The 23,008-nt window shown below is 39.5% G+C and overlaps 2 protein-coding genes across 6 annotated transcripts; both read right to left on the reverse strand.

Annotated features, from left to right (window-relative positions):
- Positions 1-188: 188 nt before the first annotated feature.
- LOC133568577 (inositol monophosphatase 1-like) lies at positions 189-4,382 on the reverse strand. 2 transcript variants are annotated; one of them, XM_061920590.1, is made up of 9 exons: positions 4,260-4,382; positions 4,123-4,188; positions 3,850-3,983; positions 3,672-3,776; positions 3,509-3,554; positions 3,336-3,444; positions 774-882; positions 559-710; positions 189-485 (listed from the first exon to the last, which is right to left on the reverse strand). In XM_061920590.1, exons 2-9 carry the CDS (start codon positions 4,180-4,182, stop codon positions 361-363), a joined length of 840 nt encoding a protein of 279 aa, XP_061776574.1. In that variant the 5' UTR covers positions 4,183-4,188; positions 4,260-4,382; the 3' UTR covers positions 189-360. The 2 variants fall into 2 exon arrangements, with proteins under 2 accessions (XP_061776574.1, XP_061776575.1); XM_061920591.1 differs by having other exon boundaries at positions 4,264-4,332.
- A 455-nt stretch (positions 4,383-4,837) lies between these two features.
- On the reverse strand, positions 4,838-22,998 carry riok1 (RIO kinase 1 (yeast)). 4 transcript variants are annotated; one of them, XM_061920582.1, is made up of 17 exons: positions 22,788-22,998; positions 22,426-22,603; positions 22,269-22,359; positions 22,114-22,183; positions 16,850-16,892; positions 16,683-16,775; positions 16,496-16,608; positions 12,767-12,847; positions 12,612-12,698; positions 10,835-10,972; positions 10,666-10,769; positions 10,493-10,599; positions 10,355-10,420; positions 10,165-10,281; positions 9,948-10,001; positions 9,712-9,846; positions 4,838-7,485 (listed from the first exon to the last, which is right to left on the reverse strand). In XM_061920582.1, exons 1-17 carry the CDS (start codon positions 22,844-22,846, stop codon positions 7,375-7,377), a joined length of 1,647 nt encoding a protein of 548 aa, XP_061776566.1. In that variant the 5' UTR covers positions 22,847-22,998; the 3' UTR covers positions 4,838-7,374. The 4 variants fall into 4 exon arrangements, with proteins under 4 accessions (XP_061776566.1, XP_061776568.1, XP_061776567.1 ...); XM_061920584.1 differs by having other exon boundaries at positions 22,269-22,311; positions 22,426-22,606; XM_061920583.1 differs by having other exon boundaries at positions 22,269-22,347; positions 22,426-22,606.
- Between the last annotated feature and the right edge of the window lie 10 nt (positions 22,999-23,008).

Below are 23,008 nucleotides of genomic sequence, written 5' to 3' on the forward strand. Positions count from 1 at the left end.
GGGGGGTTGCCCACATATGCGGTCCTCTCCAAGGTTTCTCATAGTCATCATTGTCACCGACGTCCCACTGGGTGTGAGTTTTCCTTGCCCTTATGTGGGTTCTACCGAGGACGTCGTTGTGGTTTGTGTTGTGGTTTGTACAGCCCTTTGAGACACTAGTGATTTAGGGCTATATAAATAATCATTGATTGATTGATTGATTGAGTTTATTTATGATTGTTTTGACCCACACATAGGCACCAAAAGAGAGAAATGGACTTAACAGATTGCCATTTGTATACTCCACCGCTCAGCAGCTATGGTTGGTGGTTGACCGCATACATGACTGACAGATGGCCGTCAATCCCGCCGACACGGACGTCATGTGCTTGGCTTGGCGTCGTCACGGCAACAGGGAAATGCACTAATAACCCGAGCAATACGATTGGCCAGAGTAGACGAGCTCGCTGCGATGACTCGGCGTGACATCATGTCGAACTCTGAGCCTGATAAGACAGGAACATCATGGAGGCGGACACAGACGCACGTAGCTGACATACTAGCCGAGCGCCCACTTACCATCAGTATCCATGACAACGCCTCCAGCTTCCTGGACGATAATAGCAGAGGCAGCGATGTCCCAGCAATGCATCCCAATGTGATAGTAGACGTCAGCGCCACCAGTCGCTACCTGACACATATCCACTGCCGCCGTGCCTAATGCTCGCACTCTGCAAACACGCCAACATGCTCACAACCAGGACCACAACCGCGGGGGTGTTGTCTGTTCTCACCCGTGCACAGGAAGCTTCAGCAGTCTGAAGATGTTGGACGTCATTGTGGACAGAGCAACATCATCGCGCTCCGCCCCGATCTCCGTCACCACCACACATTTGCTCACATCTGAATAGACAAAACACTATATCATATGTGTGTGTGATCATTTCATAAAGTACACACAATGATGTCATAGACGTGTGGTCATTTAAGAACAAGTTCACACTATTATTTGAGAATGTGTCATTCAAAAAGGATAAAACAATCTTCCATACTTTATATCACTATCTACAAACCACCACATCATTAAAATGTATTTATTGATGATTTCATGGAATTACTTTGAGTTGTGTGCACTGACTTTTGACTGTTTGATCATCACACGGGACTTCCATGTGCATGTGTAGATGTAGCCAATGACAGGCATGCTAAAGAACTCAGTGCTGTCCTTGAAATGTTTGGTCTAACTCAGCATGTAAATGAGCTCACCCACAGCAGAGGCCACACTATTGATTTGATCATTACTGAGGGTCTTGCGATTTTGATGCTGTTTTATCAGATAATTTCTGTGTTTTCTTCGGCATGTCTGTTAGCCCAAACCAGCAGTTAGAGGAAGGTATACATAAATGATAGCATATGGACGTGAAGTGAGTCAGTCCTCAACGTTCAAATCCAGCCTGAAACCACTTTATTGGTGCTTATGACAGCTAAAAAGATTTCTATACGGCTTTAAGTTTATTTATTACGATTGTTTTTATGATTGCATTTTATGATTTGAATTAGATTTTCTTTTTCCTTCTTTTAATTTTCTGTAAAGCACTTTCTATTGCCTTGTGTACAAATTGTGCTCTATCCATAACATTTCCTTGCATTTATTTGCCTTGCCTATGTCATAGGTGTGTGTTCATTTCATAAGTATACACTATATCATAGATGTCCCATCTCATAATAAATATACAATATGACATCATAGGTGTCATGTCAAAATATACACTATGTCATAGGTGTCATGTCATTAAATACACACTATGATATCGTAGGTGTGTCATGTCATAATAATTATACACTATAGGTGCCATTTAAAAATATACTATGTCAGTGTTTTTCAACCACTGTGAAATACAGTCTGGTGTGCCGTGGGAGATGATGTAATGTCACCTATTTGGGTTAAAAATATTTCATGCAAAACAGTAATTATAATCTGCAAATAAAATGCCATTGTTGAGAGTCTATATGGTCTAGTGCTATAGCCATGTTATACATTTCCATATAAGTACGTGGCAGCAGGTAGCTAATTGCTTTGTAAACTTATCTAATGCTAAAACCAAAAATAAAAGAAAGGTGAGTGCCCCTAAGAAAAGGCACTGAAGCTTAGGGATGTCAATGGAAAACAAAACTAAAACTGAACTGGCTACAAAGTAAACAAAAACAGAATGCTGGACGACAGCAAAGGCTTACAGCGTGTGGAGCAGACAGCGTCCACAAAGTACATCCGTACATTACATGACAATCAACAATGTCCACACAAAGAAGGATAGCGTCCACACAACTGATATAGTCTTGATTGCTAAAACAAAGCAAGTGCGGGGAACAGCACTAAAAGGAACACATGAAACTGCTACAGGAAAATACCAACTAAACAGGAAAAGCATCCGAAATAGGAGCGCAACACTCAGGAAAACATGTGACAGGTCGTGACAGTAGTGAAGTGAAGTGAATTATTTTTATATAGCGCTTTTTCTTTAGTGACTCAAAGCGATTTACATAGTGAAACCCAATATCTAATTTTTACATTTAAACCAGTGTGGGTGGCACTGGGAGCAGGTGGGTAAAGTGTCTTGCCCAAGGACACAACAGCAGTGACTAGGATGGCGGAAGCGGGGATCAAACCTGCAACCCTCAAGTTGCTTGCACGACCGCTCTACCAACCGAGCTATACCGCCCTTTGAGACATGAGGTTATGGTTTGATTTCAAATCCAACACGTGTCCGAATGAGTTTTTACTGTCAATATTGACTACTGAGTTAAATTGTTTTATGTTTTCTGCTGGTGGTGTGCCTCTACATTTTTTCAAAGAAAAAAATTTGGCTTTGGCTCAAAAACGTTGAAAAACACTGCTCTATGTCATAGGTGTGTCATGTCATTAAGTACACACTATCTCATAGGCGTGTCAAGTCATAAATATACACTATAGGTGTCATGTAAAAATATACTTACTATGTCAAAGATGTGTCATGTCATTAAAGTACACACTATGATGTCATAGGTGTGTCATGTCATTAAGTACACACTATCTCATAGGCGTGTCAAGTCATAAATATACACTATAGGTGTCATGTAAAAATATACTTACTATGTCAAAGATGTGTCATGTCATTAAAGTACACACTATGATGTCAAAGGTGTGTCATGTCATTAAGTACACACTATGTCATGTCAAGTATATACTATGATGGCGTGTGTCATGTTGTAATAAGTATACAGTATGATGTCATAGATCTGTCATTCCGTAATAAAAAAACAGTCATAGGTGTGTAACGTTATAAGTACACACAATGATGTCATCACACATGTGCTACCTTGCTGTCCGGAGACGTGCAGCATTTGTCCATTCAAAAAGGCTCCTCTTCCTCGCTGAGCATGGTACACTTTGTCGTCCACACAGCTGTACACGACACCAAACTCCGTCTGACCACGAGAAGCGCATGAGTCCTATTCTAACCTCTGACCTGCGACCGACAGGTGCGCGTACCTGCTTATTGACACAGAAGGCGATGGAGACGGCCACAAACGGAAAGCTAGCAGTAGAATGACAAAGGTTATTCTGAGATGCCAATCTGAGCGACATCATCGCAGCGTCTTCGCCACAATCAGCAGTGAACTGTCAATCGCATTGAGGGGGCGGGGCTTCTGACCTGTGGACAAAATTGACAGTTCCATCAATGGGATCAATGATCCAGGTGGGATGATCTGTCAGCAGCAAGGTGTCCCCCATGCCCACGGACTCCTCCCCGATGAACCTGGGGTCAAAGGTCAACTTAGATGCGTGACATCCAGAATGAGGCAGACAGTAAAAAAATAATAAAGTAGAACCTATGGTGAGGATATTTCTCAGCAATGGCAGACTTAATAAACTTCTCCACCTTCATGTCGCTTTGTGTCACCAAATCAGCAGCAGAGCTTTTACAGGTCACCTCCTTCTGCTGCTTAAATGCCGCCATGATCAGCTGATTGGAACACACCAGTCTCATTAATTATCACGACCACCTAGTTATTAGTCAAGATGAGCCGAATGATGACTACACATGATGATGTCGTCATGACGCCAGCTCGTTGCAGTGATTTGCGTGTCAAAGGTTGTCGTACCTGACTGGCCTGTTTGGCCACTGAGAGGCCAAAGGTCAAACAGTGGTTCCAGTCGGCCATGATGAGCTGTGTGAGGAGTTGACATGGAGAACAGTTCATGACGAGGAAAAAATGTATTTAAAAGATGAAGTTCTCACCTACTGTATCTTCTCAGGACCAGACTTGGGACTCGGCATCACTTCAAGGTTTTTCTTACTAAAAAAATAGCCAATTAGAGCTCAGCTCACAGCTACTGAAACATGCCAAACCAATAGGAGTGCAGCATGGACTCAATAGCTCCTCCCCATCACATTTTCATCAGTCATTCGCCCCTCCTCATGTCTTCACCATCTTGGCCCAAGTCATGGCTGACATTTAATTATGATGGAAACGTGTGTGAACATCCCAATGCTTCAACAATTGACCTTTCAGTGAATATTTGCTTTCTATTGTTTGGTTCGTGCACATTGTTATCCACTGTTTTCTTTCTTTCACAATTTATCAACCTAAACAAACATTTCTTCAACTTTGCTCATAACGTGACGAAAGAAAAGAACATGTCAACCATTCCCTACTGAGAATGACTGCTTTGTATTTTGGTCTATCTCCTGTTATGTTCTTATCTCTCTCTCTCTCTCTCTCACACACACAAACACATGCACAGTAGAAAAGTAAAAGTCTTCATCCGTCGCTTAAAGTAGTTCCTTTCGTCTGAGTGAAGCTGGAGTGAATGAACTTAATGTCATACAACATTTATAAGAATGACTTTTCATTTTTAGAGGCCTTACTTGACCGCACAACAAATATAGGCTGTGATTGGCTAGTGTCACAAATGTGAGCCAATTAATACAATTGTAATCATGATCACAATTTTGATTAAATGATGGTGATCGTCAGCGATATAAAGTAGGCTCCACTGCATATCAAATCACACACTTTTACAGGCGCACAGCAGAAAGCAACATCTGCTGGTCCCCATGAAAGGCTCCTGCCCAAGCCAGAGGTCAATGTGTATGCGCACAGATCTTCATGACCACGCCGCATCAAAAAACTCGTCCCAGGCTGCTGCAGCCGGTCACTTCGTTTCTAATCTGTAAATTCCTAGGCGTGCGTTAAAAGACTGCATTGCTGTTAGTAACCGTTGTGCAATTTTCATATTGTGGTTACTCAGTCAGCATTTGTGGTTCTGATGTACCTGTTGCATTTTTGGGCATTTAATGCCTCACAATGAAACATTTTTATGTTAAAATACTGAACAGATGTTTACCTTTTCCCAATAAACATCTGTTCAGATGTTTACTTTATCCCAATAAACATCTGTTCAGTATTTTAACATGAAAGTGTTTCATTGTGAGGCATTAAAAGGCACAAAATGCAACGGGTCCATCAAACCAAATGTTTATTGGGATAAGGTAAACATCTATTCAGTATTTTAACATAAAAGTGTTTGATTGTGAGGCATTAAAAGCCAATAAAATGCAACAGGTCCTTCAGAACCACAAACGCTGACTGAGTAAGAGCAATATGAACGTTGCATGGAAAATTTCTCTGATAGTTTCTGCATTCCACAGGGATTCTTCTTTTGTGTTTCTGCACCTGCGGTTCCCACACAAGGTTGCAACATTGTTTTTTAATACTGTCTGCTCTCATTTTCTCGCACATTTGACCCTCTGATGTTTTGTGTACCTACACTCTGTCCTTCTCCTGTCTAGGTCTGCTGTGTGTGTGTGTGTGTGTGTGTGTGTGCGTGTGTGTTACATAGAACATCAATTTCCACACTTCTATTAGCCTTCTATGTAGTAGAAATGTGTTGGGGGTGTATGATATGTGGTCATTAAATATGTATTCTGATATATGTTCTTCACAGAAAATGAGCCAAAGTCAGTGAGTCGCATTTTGAAAAATTAATTAATTGCATCATTTTTCTTTTAATAAAGAATGAAAACGGGTCCCACAGACCCTAACACCACACAAGGTGTTCGGGTCCTTGCGGCGACGCCGCGACATGTGTGGACGCCCACACAACATGCTGCTCTGCTTGTCTCCTTAGAGTCCTACTAGCAGGACTAACGGCTAGCCGTCGTTATTGAGACTGCATGGAAACACCTTTCTGTCTAATTTGCGCCAAGTATTTTGAATTAAGGAAATGCGGAAGTATAGGACTCTTTCCCAAAAGTACCGGTACTATCGTTTCAGCAAATAATGCTATATTTTGGTATTTTGTCATTTAATATACATTTTTCACACTACAAATGATCAAATGTAAGACCAGTTTAAGCGGGGGTGTCCCATTCACCGATTATGGCTGTGTTTTTAAGGCCCTAAGAAAGGCATCTAATGAGATAAGATGAAATGTTAATTATGAACAAAATGAACAAAAACACAAAGATGTATCTTTAATTCAGATCTGTCAATATTAACGAGTTAACTCATGTGATTAATCACAATAAAATGATCACATTAATCATGTCGACAAATGTGGACACTTAAGACGATGCTTCCTAGCTGGGCTGGGAACGCCAGAGGTTTCCCCGAGAAAAGCTGGACTAGGTGGCTGGGGAGAGGAATGTCTGGGCTTCTCTGCTTAGGCTGCTGCCCCTGCAACCCGACCTTGGATAAGCGAAAGATGGATGGATGAATGGACTTAAATTGCAATTTATTTTGCCCGTAAGAGCTCTTCTACCTTAACTGCTATACAGTTAGTGATCATATCAACACGTCAGTACAAAAATGAGTAAGGACGTCCAACTGATGTGTTTGCATGCAAATTTCAGTTTGAACTACAGCCTGAAAGAAATTTTGAAAAAAATGTTTCCGAGTATTGTGTAAAGAAATGACATGCATTCAAGTAAAACGTTTTAAAAAGATCCTAGATGACATTCTAACATTGTATTTTTGTACAAAAAATGTGGTCTTTTCTCAAACATTTTAAATATGAAAGTGAGTAAACATCTGTGATTAATCGATATTTCAAAATATGATTAATCTGATTTTTAAAAATATCAATTGACAGCCCTATTTTATATATATGGTTAATATTTATTTAACTCATCACAAGTTACATGATGACATCACACTCACAACTTCTTTCCTCCGGGATCTCATTACCACATGTAGATTGTCGAACTGTAGTGTACACTGTTTTACTTATCATAATGAATAATCATGATCAATAAATATGGATAAAAATAATTGTGATCATTATTTTGACCATAATCGTGCAGCCCTAACTTCCACATTCAAATTCTATGTGATGTTGTGATGCTGTGCTCCTCATCTGCCTTTCTTGCTCTTGGCCACTTTGTCTTTCCTCTTCTTCACGTGTTTTGCTACTTTGGACTTCCTCTTTTCTCTCTGAGCTTCTTTCACAAGCTTCTTCCTCTCCTGAAAGTACAAGAAACCTTCTTACAGTTTTATTGCATTATTATATATATTACAATTATTGTATTTTTTTGTATTAATAATGTTACTAAGACTAGTACTAACTAATTGTACTTTATTATATATTACTTCATTCGTATGGTTACATTTATTTTACATTTTAACTATTGTCATATTAGTATTCTTACTTTTATATTATGTTAGCATTATCAAACTGAACTTTACATTATATACTGAATAAATATCCTTAATGTTACATTTATATTACATTATATATTAGTATTATATTGGTACATTTATTTTACAATATATATGATTATTATAACATTTGTTTTAGTACATTATTATACATCAGTATCGTATTCTTAATATTACATTTATTTTGTATTATTATTTATCATTATTATTAAGGGGAACTGCACTTTTTTGGAATTTTGCCTTTCATTCACAATCATAATGAAAGACATGACAACGGATGTTTTTTTTTTTTAATGTTTTCTTGTAAAAGAACGTAAATAAAAGTCCACTTACAGAGCAGCCAATGGGATGTCCTCTATTGTTTTTTACTATTTAGAATGCATTAAAAAAATACATTTGCTGTCATGTCTTTCATAATGATTGTGAATGACAAACGAAATTCCAAAAAAGTGCAGTTCCCCTTTGATATTGTCACATTTATACTACATTATTATAAATTATCTTTTTATATTGTTATGTTTAATGAAATTATATATATTAGTAATATATTCATAATGCTACATTTATAATACATTATATGTACAGTATTAGTAGGGATGGGAATTAGTAAGGTTTTTCGATTCTTTTTTGGGAAAAAAAGTGAACAAAAAGGTGGATTACCATCATTTTTGTTTAGTTTAGAGATAACATGGCCTTGTAAAGCTTACAGTGAGGTCTCAAGAGACACATACATAGCATAGATAAAAAATAACATTTTGAAAATATATAAAACAAATAAATGTTCATCTATAAAATTTAAAAAAATAAAACATTTTGAAATTACACAATAATGTAAAATTAACATGTAATATTAACTTATTACAAGCAAAGTGAGGCATGTCAAGCCTTTATTATAGTTTTGATGATTATGGCTTACAGGTTATGAAAACCTTAAATTGAAAATCTCGGGAAATGCGGAGTTTCAAAAACTGTAAGCCATGATCATCAGAATTATAAGAAAATAAAGGCTTTCCATATCTCACATGGCATGTAATGAGTTATTGTCACATTAGTTTAACATTTGAAGTTTATTGTTTACATGAATATACTTTTACCCAATATTCTACTTTTTTTAGTTTAATCTGTATAATGAAAATGATGTAGTGAAAATCTGTTTGGAGGAAAACATGCAAATTTTCTATGAATACAAATGAACATCTACCAAACAAAAATCAGGAGCGCCTACTGTGAACAATTGGCTGCAAGCTTTTGACCACAAACTTGGTCACGGCTCGCTGACATCCTTTCAGTGGCAGACGTGAATTGGTACAACTTGCCTCAGAGTCAATCAGAATATGTCTCTCGTAATGCTCATCTAATGAAAATGCATACATTTAAATTGAATTGTAATTAATTTTAAACAGGAAATACCGCTAACATGACAGGCGGTGTTAGTTAGTACCTGTTATATTCAGATGACATGCTAGCGTTACTGCTGCCGGGATGACATCGGAGTGGTTTAAAAATGCAACATTTATTTATAGTTATTGCATGTTGTGTGTTCAAATGTTTCAACATATTGCTTCTATGTCCGACTTAAAATGAAAAGCAGCCTTGCAATTATTACAATTATTTAAATCTTTTCTTGTGAAATATAGCCAAACTTTGGAGTGTTTCCACGACCTGGGCACCTTGTTGCTGTCTGACGTCACTATGCACGTTGCGTAAAGACATCATTCCTCCCGCAATTAACGTTAAAAGGAATTGTTTTAAAAAATGGCAAGCAATTCCATAGAATTAGTACACCAGGAACCGGTTCTTACAAGAACCAGTTTTCAATTCCCATCCCTATATATTAGTAATATATTCCTAATGTAACATTTCTAATACATTAATATTAGTATTAATTTATATTAAGTTACATTTATATTAGCATCAATATTATTACTGTGTATTCTTAAATTATAGTATATAATAAATTTGTATCATATTGTAATTCACATTTACAGAACAGTATAATAAATGAGTAGCATACAAGACAGGTTCTAACACCTTTTTGTCCATCATGGGCACATCGCCAGGTTGCAGCTGAGTATCCTCATCCTCTTCATCCTCATCCTCTTCATCCTCATCATCCTGATCCTCCTCTGAGGACGAGGACTCGGCGTCCTCCAGCAGGGCCGGGATCTAAACAGGAAAATAAGGAAAATTGTAAGCTGAACCTAAAAATGTCTGCAGGAAATGATGGGCTAAGATAAGAAAAAAAAGCCATTGTAATACTGTCTTACCATCTGAACTCCGGACAGGTCCTTCTTCAGTCCTGTTAGCGTCTGATACAGAACCTGACCCAAAAACAAACACTCAGATGAGCGTAACAGGTAACCACGGCAACATTTTCCATGATGTCATGTCTTTAAGGAGTCAACCTTAGGTGAAGAATTCATCATATGTTCTGGATAATTTCCAATAAAGTGACCGGTGCGACATTACTTCCTTCGTACTTACACTGTCGTCACATCCACTGATGGCCGACTCCTCCTCTTTCATTCTGACCAGGTCGAAGTCTCGCTCGTAGTGACTGACCTCGGTCAGGGTTCGGGGAATGTACGCCTTCATGAACACCTGCGTGGAGTGCAACGGTCAAACATCAAAGAGGCGCAGACAAAAACCGGCGCAGTCTCGTTCGGTCTTTCACCTCCTCGTCAACACGGTCCTGATCCGACCGCTGCACCGATGTTCGATCAGACGCGATGGCCATCATCTAAACAACCAAACACAAACAGCGTGAGGCCAACAGGAAGTAAACATTTGTCAGTAGACCTCGGCTACACACCTTCTCCAGGTACTGATCCATGTTCTGAGCGGTGATTGATGGGTCGGTGATGAAGTCAAAAAGCTCCCGTACCGTCATCACCGCAACGCCGTGCTTCACAAAAAAGTCTTGGAATAGAAACAAAAACAGAATGAGAACTTTGGCATTCCTCAAAGACTCTGTAGACGACTCACCGTTGACGTTGCTGCAGTCTTTTCTTAGGAAGTCCAGCGCGTGCGGATGATCGTGTTCCACCGACTGAGACACGTCGATGATATAAGCGTCTCCGTGGTGATATCTAGAGCGGACACAAGCTTGTTTATTGGACAATTGTTGGCTCATGCCGTGTTGGCGTCTCCTTACAGCATGTTGAACTCGCTGAGGTCGGCGTGGACGAGTCGAGCGTCGTGGAACATTTTCCTCATGTGGTGTACAACCTGCAGATACAGCTGCCGAGCCTTGGACTCCGACAGAACCGCGTTCTTGAGCAGCGGGGCGGGCCTGCTCAACAAGGTGAGCTGATGAGAAGTAATATGGGTACCCAAAGTTGGTTCCATAATAATGAACAGTAGTTACCGCACCAAAAAAAGTAGCAACTATCAGCGCCTCATTTCAGTTCAAAATGAATGTAGACTAGGATTATGCAATATACGGTGGGTACAGAAAAGTATTTGGACCACTTTTAGTTTTTCAGTTTTTGTTTCATTGCAGCAATTAAAATCAAAGAAGTTCCTTTTATTTCTAGGAAACATGCTAAATTACACACAATAACTAAGCTCTTGAAAAATTATATATATAATTATATAATGATATAATTGTATTATATCACCCGAAACTAATGTAAAGTATCCAAACAACAGAAGAATAAATTATTATTACATTTTAACACAAGAGTAGATAGAACCATGTTACAACAGAAAGTAGGGGGGCGGATCGATAGAAATATTAACTGTAACAATATCAAGTATATTATCAGCATATAGTCGATACTGCAGTGATTAGATCAATATTTCTATAATCACAAAATATTTTGTTGTTATTGTTTACAACTCAGCTAATAAGTGCCTGGAGACAGGAGGAGATTAATGGCAAAAACCACAGGACTTAAAACACAGCCTATGGTAGGAAATACCTACTCATTGGCCTAGTGGTTAGAGTGTCCGCCCTGAGATCGGTAGGTCGTAAGTTCAAATCCCGGCTGAGTCATCCCAAAGACTATAAAAATGGGACCCATTACCTCGCCAAACCTAGTGTGTGTGTGTGTGTGTGTGTGTGTGTGTGTGTGTGTGTGTGTGACAATTATTGGTACTTTAACTTTGACTTTAATATTTGAATTTTTATTTATATTGTTATACTACTATCCTGTGTTTTTGTCTGATTATAATAGTGTTCCAAAAATGTATCATTCAATGATCTTAACATTTTTAACTATCAGCATTGGTATGACCCTTACTGGCCCCGTGACTAGGCAAAACAAGTTTAAACATAAAGCACAATTTGTGTAACTACTTGGTATTGGATTGATACCCAAATGTATTATATCACCCGAAACTAATGTAAAGTATCCAAACAACAGAAGAATAAATTATTATTACATTTTAACACAAGAGTAGATAGAACCATGTTACAACAGAAAGTAAACAGATATCGACAGTAAATAGTAAATTAAATAGTTTTGAGAAATAATGGAACTTGAAACGATGCAAAATGTTACCGCATATATCAGCAACAAAATTAAGAGCCTTTGTAACCTCTTTTGAGATACATATTTTTTATCATTAATATTAGCATTTATAAACCAAATAATATATTGTGATACATAAAGTGCCCTTGGGTTTTTTGAAAAGCATGTATAAATTAAATGTATTTCTAGTAGTTATTGCAGAAGGGTGCAATACATATCACAATATACCGTAAATATTAGGTCATATCCTCCATTCCTAATGCAGACTGGGCCACCAGCGAGCGACAAGTGTTTGAAGGTGATATTGTGCAAGTAATGTTTCATAGGTACTATAGTTTCCGAACAGAGGCATACCAGCACAATTTCACGATTACCAATTTGGTATTTGTATTGGGTAAATGTAAACATTACCCCTCGCTGGTCACAAGACACTTAATGGTTCTGTTTGGACCTCACATGTTGTCTTTTCCAATGAAGCTCATCAGCAGAACGTGGCTCCGAAGCAGCAGAGGTTCTGGACTCAAAATCCCAGCTGTCTGCAACCTAAAAACATTTTGGAAGCATTTTACGTCAAGTTCTACTGGATTCGCTTCTATCCAAAATGTTCTGACCTGATCAGGTTCCTCATCTCCTTCTCGGCCCAGGTTCTCACCATCTTCCTGGGGTTTCCTTTACAGTAACCATGACGAAACCTGCACCACAACACAAGCGTCAAGACATAGGGCGCCATACATTTCATACATACTGTATACAGTACAGTACAGTACAGTGGAACTCCTTCTTGAATTCCAACATTGTATATAAAGTTGTGCCCACCCTTTTCCCCGCCAGAGACACCAGCAACACTAAACTTCCTCATTATCAAACACACACACGGAGAGGTCTGTTTACCAAGGCCGCAATTTTAGACATCAAATACATGTCATTATCAAATATGAGGCAAAACATTTTGAGTTTTGTGCTGATCTTCCTCCCAGATACAGCAGTGTCCAGTCTTGTATTAAAAATAGTGTTAATAGTAGTGTAGTGTAAATGTTACTAGTTAAAACAAATAGCAGGGAGATGGGATTTAAATGAGACACATAACTGAAAGCAAGCTGGTCTACTATTGTGTGTAATAATTGTCTCTGCTGCTAAAGTTTACATTAAGTTCAACATAGAAAGTTAACAGCCTTAACCGTCCGTCTTGTCTTCAAAAGGTAAAGCGCCCCTTTAATACTGACAACATTTGCCCTAATTTCATAGTTCTCAACCTAAAAAATGATTTCCACACGTAAAATTCCCCCCCAAAACAGACAAAGTGTTAATTTTAGGCTTGGTTTCTAAAAAGTTTGGCCACATTTTGCAATGCCCACTTTTAGCTCAAATTGTGGGCCGGCCTACTTACTACATTAGCCTGATTACATCACCTATAGAAGACTGGAGGCAATTTCGTATTGTGTAATATGTGTTTTGGTAACATGTTCATCCCCAATATTGTCATTCCTGTGCAGAATTTGAAGTATTTATAAAATATGGGTGCCAGTTGGAATTGATTTTATTTAACACTATTATTATTTATACACTTATAGTGATCACAGAGACAGGTTGTTTTTGTGTTACTGTATATATTTGTTTTTCTGAAAAATCCCACTTAATATACATTGGGTAACAACAGTCAACATTTATTTATTTAAAAAAAAATGTTCTTTTAAAATAAAAGTGAGCTTTTGTTAAGCAAATTTTGTGTGTTTTTTTTCCATATACAACAACCTATCTGGATTCGATAAGAGAATCGATAAGGAATCTGTTTGATAAGAGGATTCGATAATGAGCTCGAACTCAATAATTTATTATCAAACATCATCCCTAGTGCCAGATGCATTGTTGCAGGTTGTAGCAATACAACTAAGGAAGGGGTCATCAGCCTGCATACTTTTCCAAATGATGAGAACATGAGGAAAGCATGGACCTCTCCTGTCTAATTGACACGCATAAAGTGGGACAGACCAAAGGAGAGGTGCCCCCATTTTAATACTTCTGATTTCAAAGAAGAAAAATTTTGGTCGGAGTTTGGATGGAAAAAAAACTTAACCCTAGAATAGAGAACGACTAAGTCAACATCCGTGGAAAAATGGAGAAAGTTTGGAAGAAATCATTGCGACAAAAACATGCAATTGCGTGATGATTTGACGTCCATGTGGGAAAATGGGCTACGGCTCGGTAGATTGACGTCATATCAAAAGTTGGCGACATATCGAGTCTGGCGATTACTCAAAAACTAATTGATATTATGGGAAATGACAGCCAGATTTCCTTTCAGTAGTAAAAATAGACGGATACAACTTGTTGGTGAAATTTAACTTTAACAAACTAGAGTAAAACAATTAGGACCATTTAACAGCTACTCCTCCCAACCGTACCTCTGCTGCCATTTAATGATTATTGTTTCTGTTTTTGATTCATAAGTTTATATTCTAGTGTTGCTTTACTTCGAACATGCATACAGTTACAATTAGGGATGAAAATCGAAAACCGGTTCTTATCAATTCCTTGGAATTGCTTTATAATTTTCCCGATTCCCTTAACGATACCAGTCTGTGGGAATGACATTACGCACCGTGTGCAGTGACACCAGACAGCAAAATGGCAGCGCTAGGGCGGAGCAAACACTCTAAAGTTGACTACATTTTACAAGATTGCAATAGCGCTACATGTAATAATTGCAGGACTGCTATTTCGCTGAAATAATATGCTGAAATATTTAAACATACAGCATGCAATAACTATTAATGAAAGACGCGTTTTCGAACCGCCCCAATATCATCCTACCAGCAGCACGTCATCCGCTGTAAATACAGCAGGTTGTACTAACTTACCGCCTATCATGTTAGCGCTATTATTTGTTAAAATAAAATTAACGCCTTCTCATTTTGAAAGGCAAGACAAGAGACAGATTTTGACAGGGCAGGAGGCGGGCAGTAAGTACTAGCTCCAGTTCACATCCACATACAAGAAAATCCACTATGAACTGGACTCTCACTTTATTAATTGTATCCACTCGGCCTTCATTAAACCGGTCACTGAAGAGGGGTCCCCATATCTGTGGCCCCTTCCATGGTTTCTTGTTGTGGGTTGAGTTTTTTTGGCCCTGATGTGGATATGAGCCGAGGATGTCGTTGTGGCTTATGCAGCCCTTTGAGACGTTTGTGATTAAGGACTATAGAAGTAAACTTTGATTGATTCCATCCATCCATCCATTGAATGAAAAGAATAAGATTATAAAATTTTTCAATAATGTTTATGATGATTCTTGTTCTGTGTAGTTTGAAAACACTTTCTTAAACAGGATCATATTAGTACGTTGCTTGACTTATTTACTTAATCAATTTTTATGATTTATTCCACACACTGATATACAAAATGTCTGAAATGCAATAATGTTTATGATGATTCTTGTTCTGTGTAGTTTGAAAACACTTTCTTAAACTGGATCATATTAGTATGTTGCTTGACTTATTTACTTAATCAATTTTTATGATTTATTCCACACACTGATATACGAAATGTCTGAAATGTTGTACATGCGTACACATTTTAGAAGTAAAATGTTTCCATAATGTTATATTTTTCCTCCTTTGTCTCATCACAACCCTTTACTAAAAATATGGACTTTTGTCCAGGATGGAACCAATTATCCATGTTTTTATTATTTCTTATGGGGAAATTTGGAAACAAATCATAAAAGTTCCATTAATCCATCCATTTACTACTGCTTATTCCCTTTGGAGTAGCGGGGGGCGCTTGTGCCTATCTCAGCTACAATCGGGCGGAAGGCGGGCTACACCCTGGACAAGTCGCCACCTCATCGCAGGGCCAACACATATAGACAGACAACATTCACACTCACATTCACACACTAGGGCCAATTTAGTGTTGCCAATCAACCTATCCCCAGGTGCATGTCTTTGGAAGTGGGAGGAAGGCGGAGTACCCGGAGGGAACCCACGGAGTCACGGGAAGGACATGCAAACTGAAAGATCCGGAGCCCGGGATTGAACCCCAGACTACTCAGGACCTCCGTATTGTGAGGCAGACGCACTGACCCCTCTGCCACCGTGAAGCCATCATAAAAGTTTGTATTTGGAAATAAGTACAAACTTTTCAATGCGCAAACTCAGTTCAACAACCAATTAAGTTTGTAATTGGAGGTTCAACTGTAAACTACAATGCTAAACCATATGTTGTTTGTCAGCCATGTTTATTGTCTGTGCCTTGTAGTTCCAAACGAGCCAATGCATAAATAAAGCGGCATTTTGCCATAGCAGCGTGCGAGCCTAAACAGGAAGTGTGCAAGTCACCTGAACTCTCCACTGACGTATTTGTCACGGTCCTTGAAGTGCAAGATGGACGTCTTGTAGATTTTGATGGCTCGATCATCTCCACCGGCAGTGGTAGCGTGGTAAACATTAGCCTGCACAGCACATTCATTTTCAGAGAATAAAACGGCCACCTTGATATGCAGGCATTGATCGGTGAGACGCTCACCTCTTTCCCTGTGCTGATGCACCCGTTGATTTCTGAGATGATTCCTCGGCTTAACATCTTGAAGAGAATCATTCGAGTTCGTGGATCTAAAACCTGTACAACAGTTCTATTACAGACACGTCCTGTCAGCTCCTTTCACAATAAAAGCATCTTAGATGAATAAAAACCTGTTCCACTGTGGCCCGATCTGCTTTGTCCTTTACTCGGTACCTGTGGAAGAAAACGGCCGCCATTTAGAGGAAAGCAAAATAACTAATTGGACACTTTCAATTCAACAGAGAATAATACAAACAGATACTTATAATATCATACTTTTGAACAGTACAAAGTAGGACTGCACTTTTAATCGACATCGAATCGACATCAAGGTTTTAATTAGTGCGATAACTTAACCGCACCCTGCGATGAGGTGGAGACTTGTCCAGGGTGTACCCTGCCTACCGCCCGATTGTAGCTGAGATAGGCTCCAGCACCCCACCTGACCCCAAATGGAATAAACGGTAGAAAATGGATGGATGGATGGACGTAACCGCAAGAGGCTGTTTTTTTCCTCAGCCTCAGCAGTTCAGTGGCAAACATGTTCTCCAATCAGAATTGTTGAGCCTCGCGTTTCTTCATCTCTTGCTTCAAACAGGGAGAAAGAGGTCTCAGTCTGTGCATCACTCTCAGCCACTCTTGCCAACACTCCCGATTATCCGGGGAGACTCACGCATTTCAGATGCCCTCCCAAAAATCTCCCAGGGCAACCATTGTCCTGAATTTCTCCCAATTTCCACCCGGACAACAATATTGGGGGCGTGCCTTAAAGGCACTGCCTTTAGCGTCCTCTCTCACCTGAAAAGGAGACTATTATGTATGTCTCTGGTATCCATAGGTTTGTCTACGTCTATCCGTTATCCATAGGTTTATCTACGACTATCTATGTACCATGAATTGATTAACGTGGACCCCGACTTAAACAAGTTGAAAAACTTATTCAATCTACAACTCATAAAGTAGGCAGCCACAGAGCTATTTCTCAGCGTGTGTTTATTCCAGCCGGCACGTTAATACACTGACACACAACATCCGGATTCTCATCATGAATTGCTTCAAACTTACGGTAAGTAGTAATGTCCAAAAACATAACAGAGACGAAGCAGAAGAACGAAGACGAGACAAGGAGACGATGAGTAAGAAGAAGAAGTACGCTTGCAAGTTCCAAAATGATTGGAAAAAATAATTTCAGTTCATCCAGGACAGCTCGAAGGGGAAGGGGTATGCATACCTCCCCCATGCTCTCAAGACCTGAGCGCGTTTATCTAAAAAGAGGAAAACTGACGAAAAAAGGAGAAACATTTATTTTGGATCAAAAATTTTTTCGAAAATCAAAACCACATTTCCTGCAAATAGGTGCATTTGTACACTATAGTTCACCTTCATATTTATTCTCATCTACCAACATCTTTTGGTTGTCTTTTTGACACTTTCATGTCCAATGTAATGTACCACAGATGCTTTTAGTAAATAATTTATTAACAATATTATCATTGAAAATGTCATGTTAAATTCTATAACATGCATGCAAAGAACTCAGAAAATGTTTCCCATTTGGCAACTATCCTATAGACACGCCTTCTAGGATAATATACTTCCAGTGTTTTGACCTCTGTTTACATTCGTCATGTCAAAAATATCCCTTCTCGCGGGCTACTAGTAAATACTCAAGAACTACAACTGGTTCGGAACTAACAGTGTTCGGATTGTAATCATCCAAACATGATTAGCAGCAAAGAAGAAAGCTGTCAACGTTGCAAGCCATCTTGATCATGCTAACTACGCTAACTAACGAGCTTGTTTCAGAACCCCTGATCGTCTCCCCGTCCTGCAACTTGGTGCAGCGTTCAGGCAAGAGGAACAACGAGTACCTGCCGCTGAGGCAAGCATTTAAAAATGTTGTTTGGATCCTATTTTTATTCATATTGTAGGGAGTTTACATATTTCACCCACAGAACTTTTGTTATAGAGAGTTCCAGTCGGACGGGTTTTCACAAGACTAAGTTTCTCATTAAAACAATTAGGTTAATCTTTTGACGAGTACTCCTTTTTCGAGTCCCGTCCTTACAGGCTACAATATTCCAATAAAAAAATGCGGTAGTGATGTTTTGACGCGAAAATGAATGTTAAAAAGTTGCGGATTTTCATGTTTTTGCGTACATTTCATATGCAGAATTAACTGGAGGCAATGATCCCTCTTTTTAGTCATCCACAATCTTTGCTTGGTGAGCAGAGAAAAAGACCGCCAGCTTCACACACACAGGAAGCACAGACATAGAGCCTCGGAACTCACTCATTAGAAGTTCCGCAAAGGAAACAAAAAACAGGGCGAAATGATAAACTATGATTAGAAAGCCGTTATGAGATTATTTCAGATTTTAATTGGATGGGCAATATGAGCCCGTCAACACAAACAAACAAGCGAGAAACAAAAAATTAAAAAAAGAATATCCAACCTAGGTTTTTTCAACTGGGAAAAGAAATTCACTTCAAGTTGTTCAAAATTTACTTAAGTTAAATTTGTGCTTACAGAAATTAGTCCATTTAATTAGTTTATTTATTTCGGATAACAATTTGATTTACCTTCCAATAGGTTGAACCCTGTCACATGACTTTTGAACAGAAGTAAAAAAAGTGCAACTCATGTGCAGCAAACAGGGTGCAAACTATCAAAGTACACAAGGACTATCGAAGTACACAAGGGGCCGAGATCTTACCGCTAAAAGCAGATATGAGAGAAAAAAATCTAACTATGCAATTGAATTCATCCCTATACGTTATCCAAAATCATTTGTCGAGTGATATCAAGGATTATCCGTCGGTCACGTTCTCAGACATGCAGATCTATCTGGTGATCCAGACATCATTCAACATGACAAAACAACAGCTTGGATAAGCATGGAGGTCTACAACTTCTTTGTGTGTGGCTGGGTCGAGGAAATTGGTATCAAGATATTCCCGGATAAAAATCGTCCAGTGTTTTTGCTTGGGTAAGGCTGCCTTTCATGATTTAATTTTGGATCTACTGCCATGTTTGTTGTTGTTGTTGCACGCCCAGTTTACAAGTTTTTTCTCAAAATCGGGCAGACCTATTACAAAGAAAACCGTTTTTTCCGCACTATAAGGCGCACCTAAAAACATTCAATTTTCTCAAAAGCAGACAGAGCGCCTTATAATCTGGTGCGCCTTATATATGGACCAATATTGAGCCACCACAGGTCTCGCAACTACGGTAAACAGCCGCCGACATCATTTTACCCTGTAGAAGAAGAAGCCTGCGGTGCATGCTGGGATATATGACTGCGTGAGGCGTGCCGTTTCATTTCCATTTGTAAATGTAAAGACCCCAAAATGGCTTCTATTAAGAGACACGCTTACGACACAGAGTTTAAAAACAAGGCGATCAGTCACGCAGTAGAACACAGGAATAGAGCAGCAGCGAGAGAATTTAACATTAATGAATCAACGGTGCGGAAGTGGAGGAAGCAACAATATGACCTGCGCCAAGTAAAGAAGACTAAACAGTGTTTCCCAGGGAACAAAGCGAGATGGCTACAGTTGGAGGACAATCTCGAACAGTGGGTTGTTGAACAGATAGCAGCAAGTAGAAGTGTCAGTACAATCACTATTCGAATGAAGGCAACAGCGCTAGCAAGCGAATTTAAGATTAATTAATTTAAAGGTGGTGCTTCTTGGTGCTTTAGGTTTATGAAAAGACGTCATCTCTACATCCGCACACTAACTACTGATATAAATGTTGCACTACATGTTATACCTTGCTGTTGTTAAAAGATAAATAAAATACTACGTCACTGACCTTTACCTTATTCATTTTGGGAGTGAACGGAGTTGTCAGAACGCTGGTTAGTAATCTATTAATAAAGTTTCACTGACCTATCTGACTGTTTTGTTGACATTCCCTTTATTGCAGCTCCATCTAACGCAGGGGTCGGCAACCTTTACCACTCAGAGAGCCATTTTGACCCGTTTCACAATATAAAGAAAACAATGGGATACACATAACTCTTTCAAATTTATAATGAAATAACACTCCATACAGAGGTTTTTTTTGCTTTGTGCTATGTATAAACCAAGGGGCTCAGACACGCGGCCCGCACCTTAATATAAAAATTTAATGTTAGTGCTGCCCGCGGTGCCCGCGAGTTTTATATGAATGCCGCTTGACAGCATCACACTTGCCAACCCCCCAAAAATTTCCGGTAGACTCCCGTTTTCCATAGCAACTATTCTCTCGAATGACTGTAGTTATTCACCCTAACAACTATAATAGCGGCGTGCTATGATGGCTGTGACTTTAGCACACTCCACAACCTGTACGAATAGCTTGCCCGCCCAGTCACATGTTCTATGAGGCTTCTGCAGACACATTCAAGTGACTGCAAGGCATACTTGTTCAACAGCCATGCAGGTCACACTGAGAGTGCCCGTTTAAACATCTTTAACAGTCTTACTAATATGCGCCACACTGTGAACCCACCCCAAACAAGAATGACAAACACATTTCGGGATAACATCCGCAACGTAACACAACATAAACACAACAGAACAAATACCCAGAATCCCATGCATCCCTAACTCTTCCGGGCTACATTATACACCCCCACTACAACCAAAAAACCCCCTCCCCCGTCCGTGCGTTGGTGGAGGTGGGGTTTGGTGATAGTGGGGGTGTATAATGGAGCCCGGAAGAGTTAGGGATGTATGGGATTCTGGGTATTTGTTCTGTTGTGTTCATGTTGTGTTACGTTGCGGATGTTCTCCCGAAATATGTTTGTCATTCTTGTGTGGGGTGGGTTCACAGTGTGGCGTCATTCTTGTGTGGGGAGGGTTCACGGTGTGGCGCATATTAGTAAGAGTGTTAAAATTGTTTATATCACAACCCTTAGTGTAACCTGTATGGCTGTTGAACAAGTATGCCTTGCAGTCACTTGCGTGTGTCAACAGCGGCCGCTTTATTACATGCGACTGGCCGGCACGTAGATATAATGGAATAATGGTGGGTGCAATGACATGTTTTAGAGGACGTTAAAGATGTTGCCATAAAGGCAAGCCCTCAATATTGCTGTCCGGGTGAATACTGGAGAAATTTCTGGGAGAGGCACTGGAATTCGGTTACCTACCGGTAATATCGGGGGTCGGCAAGTATGCAGCTAAGCCACATCAGGGCGATCAAAGAGCCGCATGTGGCTCCGGAGCGGCGGGTTGCCGACCCCTGATCTAATGGATGCATAAGTAACCCCAGCCTCTACTGTAGCGTCTATTTTATGCGCCTTATATATGAACAAAGTTGTAAAATAGGCCTTTCATCGAAGGTGCGCCTTATAGTGCGGAAAATACGGTAATAAGAAAGTACAAGTAAGCCAGCGTTACATACGTGTCTGCATCCTTCTGCTTCTGCATAGTCGTCACTTTATTGATTACGGAGTCTGCAAAATTCAGTTTATCTGCAAACAAACACACACAAACACTGTAAACCAACAACTTCTGTGAGTGTGTGTGTGTCCGTTTCAATATGTGTGTGTGTCTTACCCAGGTTGATCTTGTGTTCAAACCTCCTAAGGGATCTGTCTGTCTGTTTGGACGACACTAGTGTATGATTTGACGAATTCTGTTTGTTAGCCTAGAACACAACCGAGTCATTAGCTGATTGGGAGCCGTCAATCAGTACGGTTGTCAATCATCTTACTTGACTGAGAGTGGCCCTGTTGTAACGTTTGGTGAGGTCACTTCCTGCTGCAGGCCACGACCACTCGTCATCTTCTCCATCATCCCCATCTTCATATTCTTCATCATCATCATCATAATCATTTTGCAGACTGACTTGATTCTCGTGACGTTCTACAGTCGACACTTGTGATTGGCTACTGCTGCAGACATGTAATATGACGTTGGAACTATTAACAGGACGTAAAATAATTAAGATATAAATATATACGTAGAGAAAAACTGTGATTAGTCTCTCGGTTTGGATGGAAACAAACTTGCTGTTAGAATATTGTTATTATTATGTAAACTCAACTCATCACATTCTCACAAACACACACCGACCTGTCTACATCTTCTGCGTCATCAAACTGCCCGGCTATAAAGTCGACCTCCAGCGCCATGAATTCATGTACTGTCTAACTGATCTGAACTGAAAATATATATATATTTTTCAAGTAGCAATATGGTATTAATACAACTACAAATGGTGGTGATGTAGTCCAAGCAGCGTGCTCGACAGACTTCTGGGTTTGCACACGTGACTGTGAAAAACGAGGAAGAGA

The sequence above is a fragment of the Nerophis ophidion genome, linkage group LG14 (assembly GCF_033978795.1).
Source record: "Nerophis ophidion isolate RoL-2023_Sa linkage group LG14, RoL_Noph_v1.0, whole genome shotgun sequence".
NCBI lineage: Eukaryota > Metazoa > Chordata > Actinopteri > Syngnathiformes > Syngnathidae > Nerophis > Nerophis ophidion.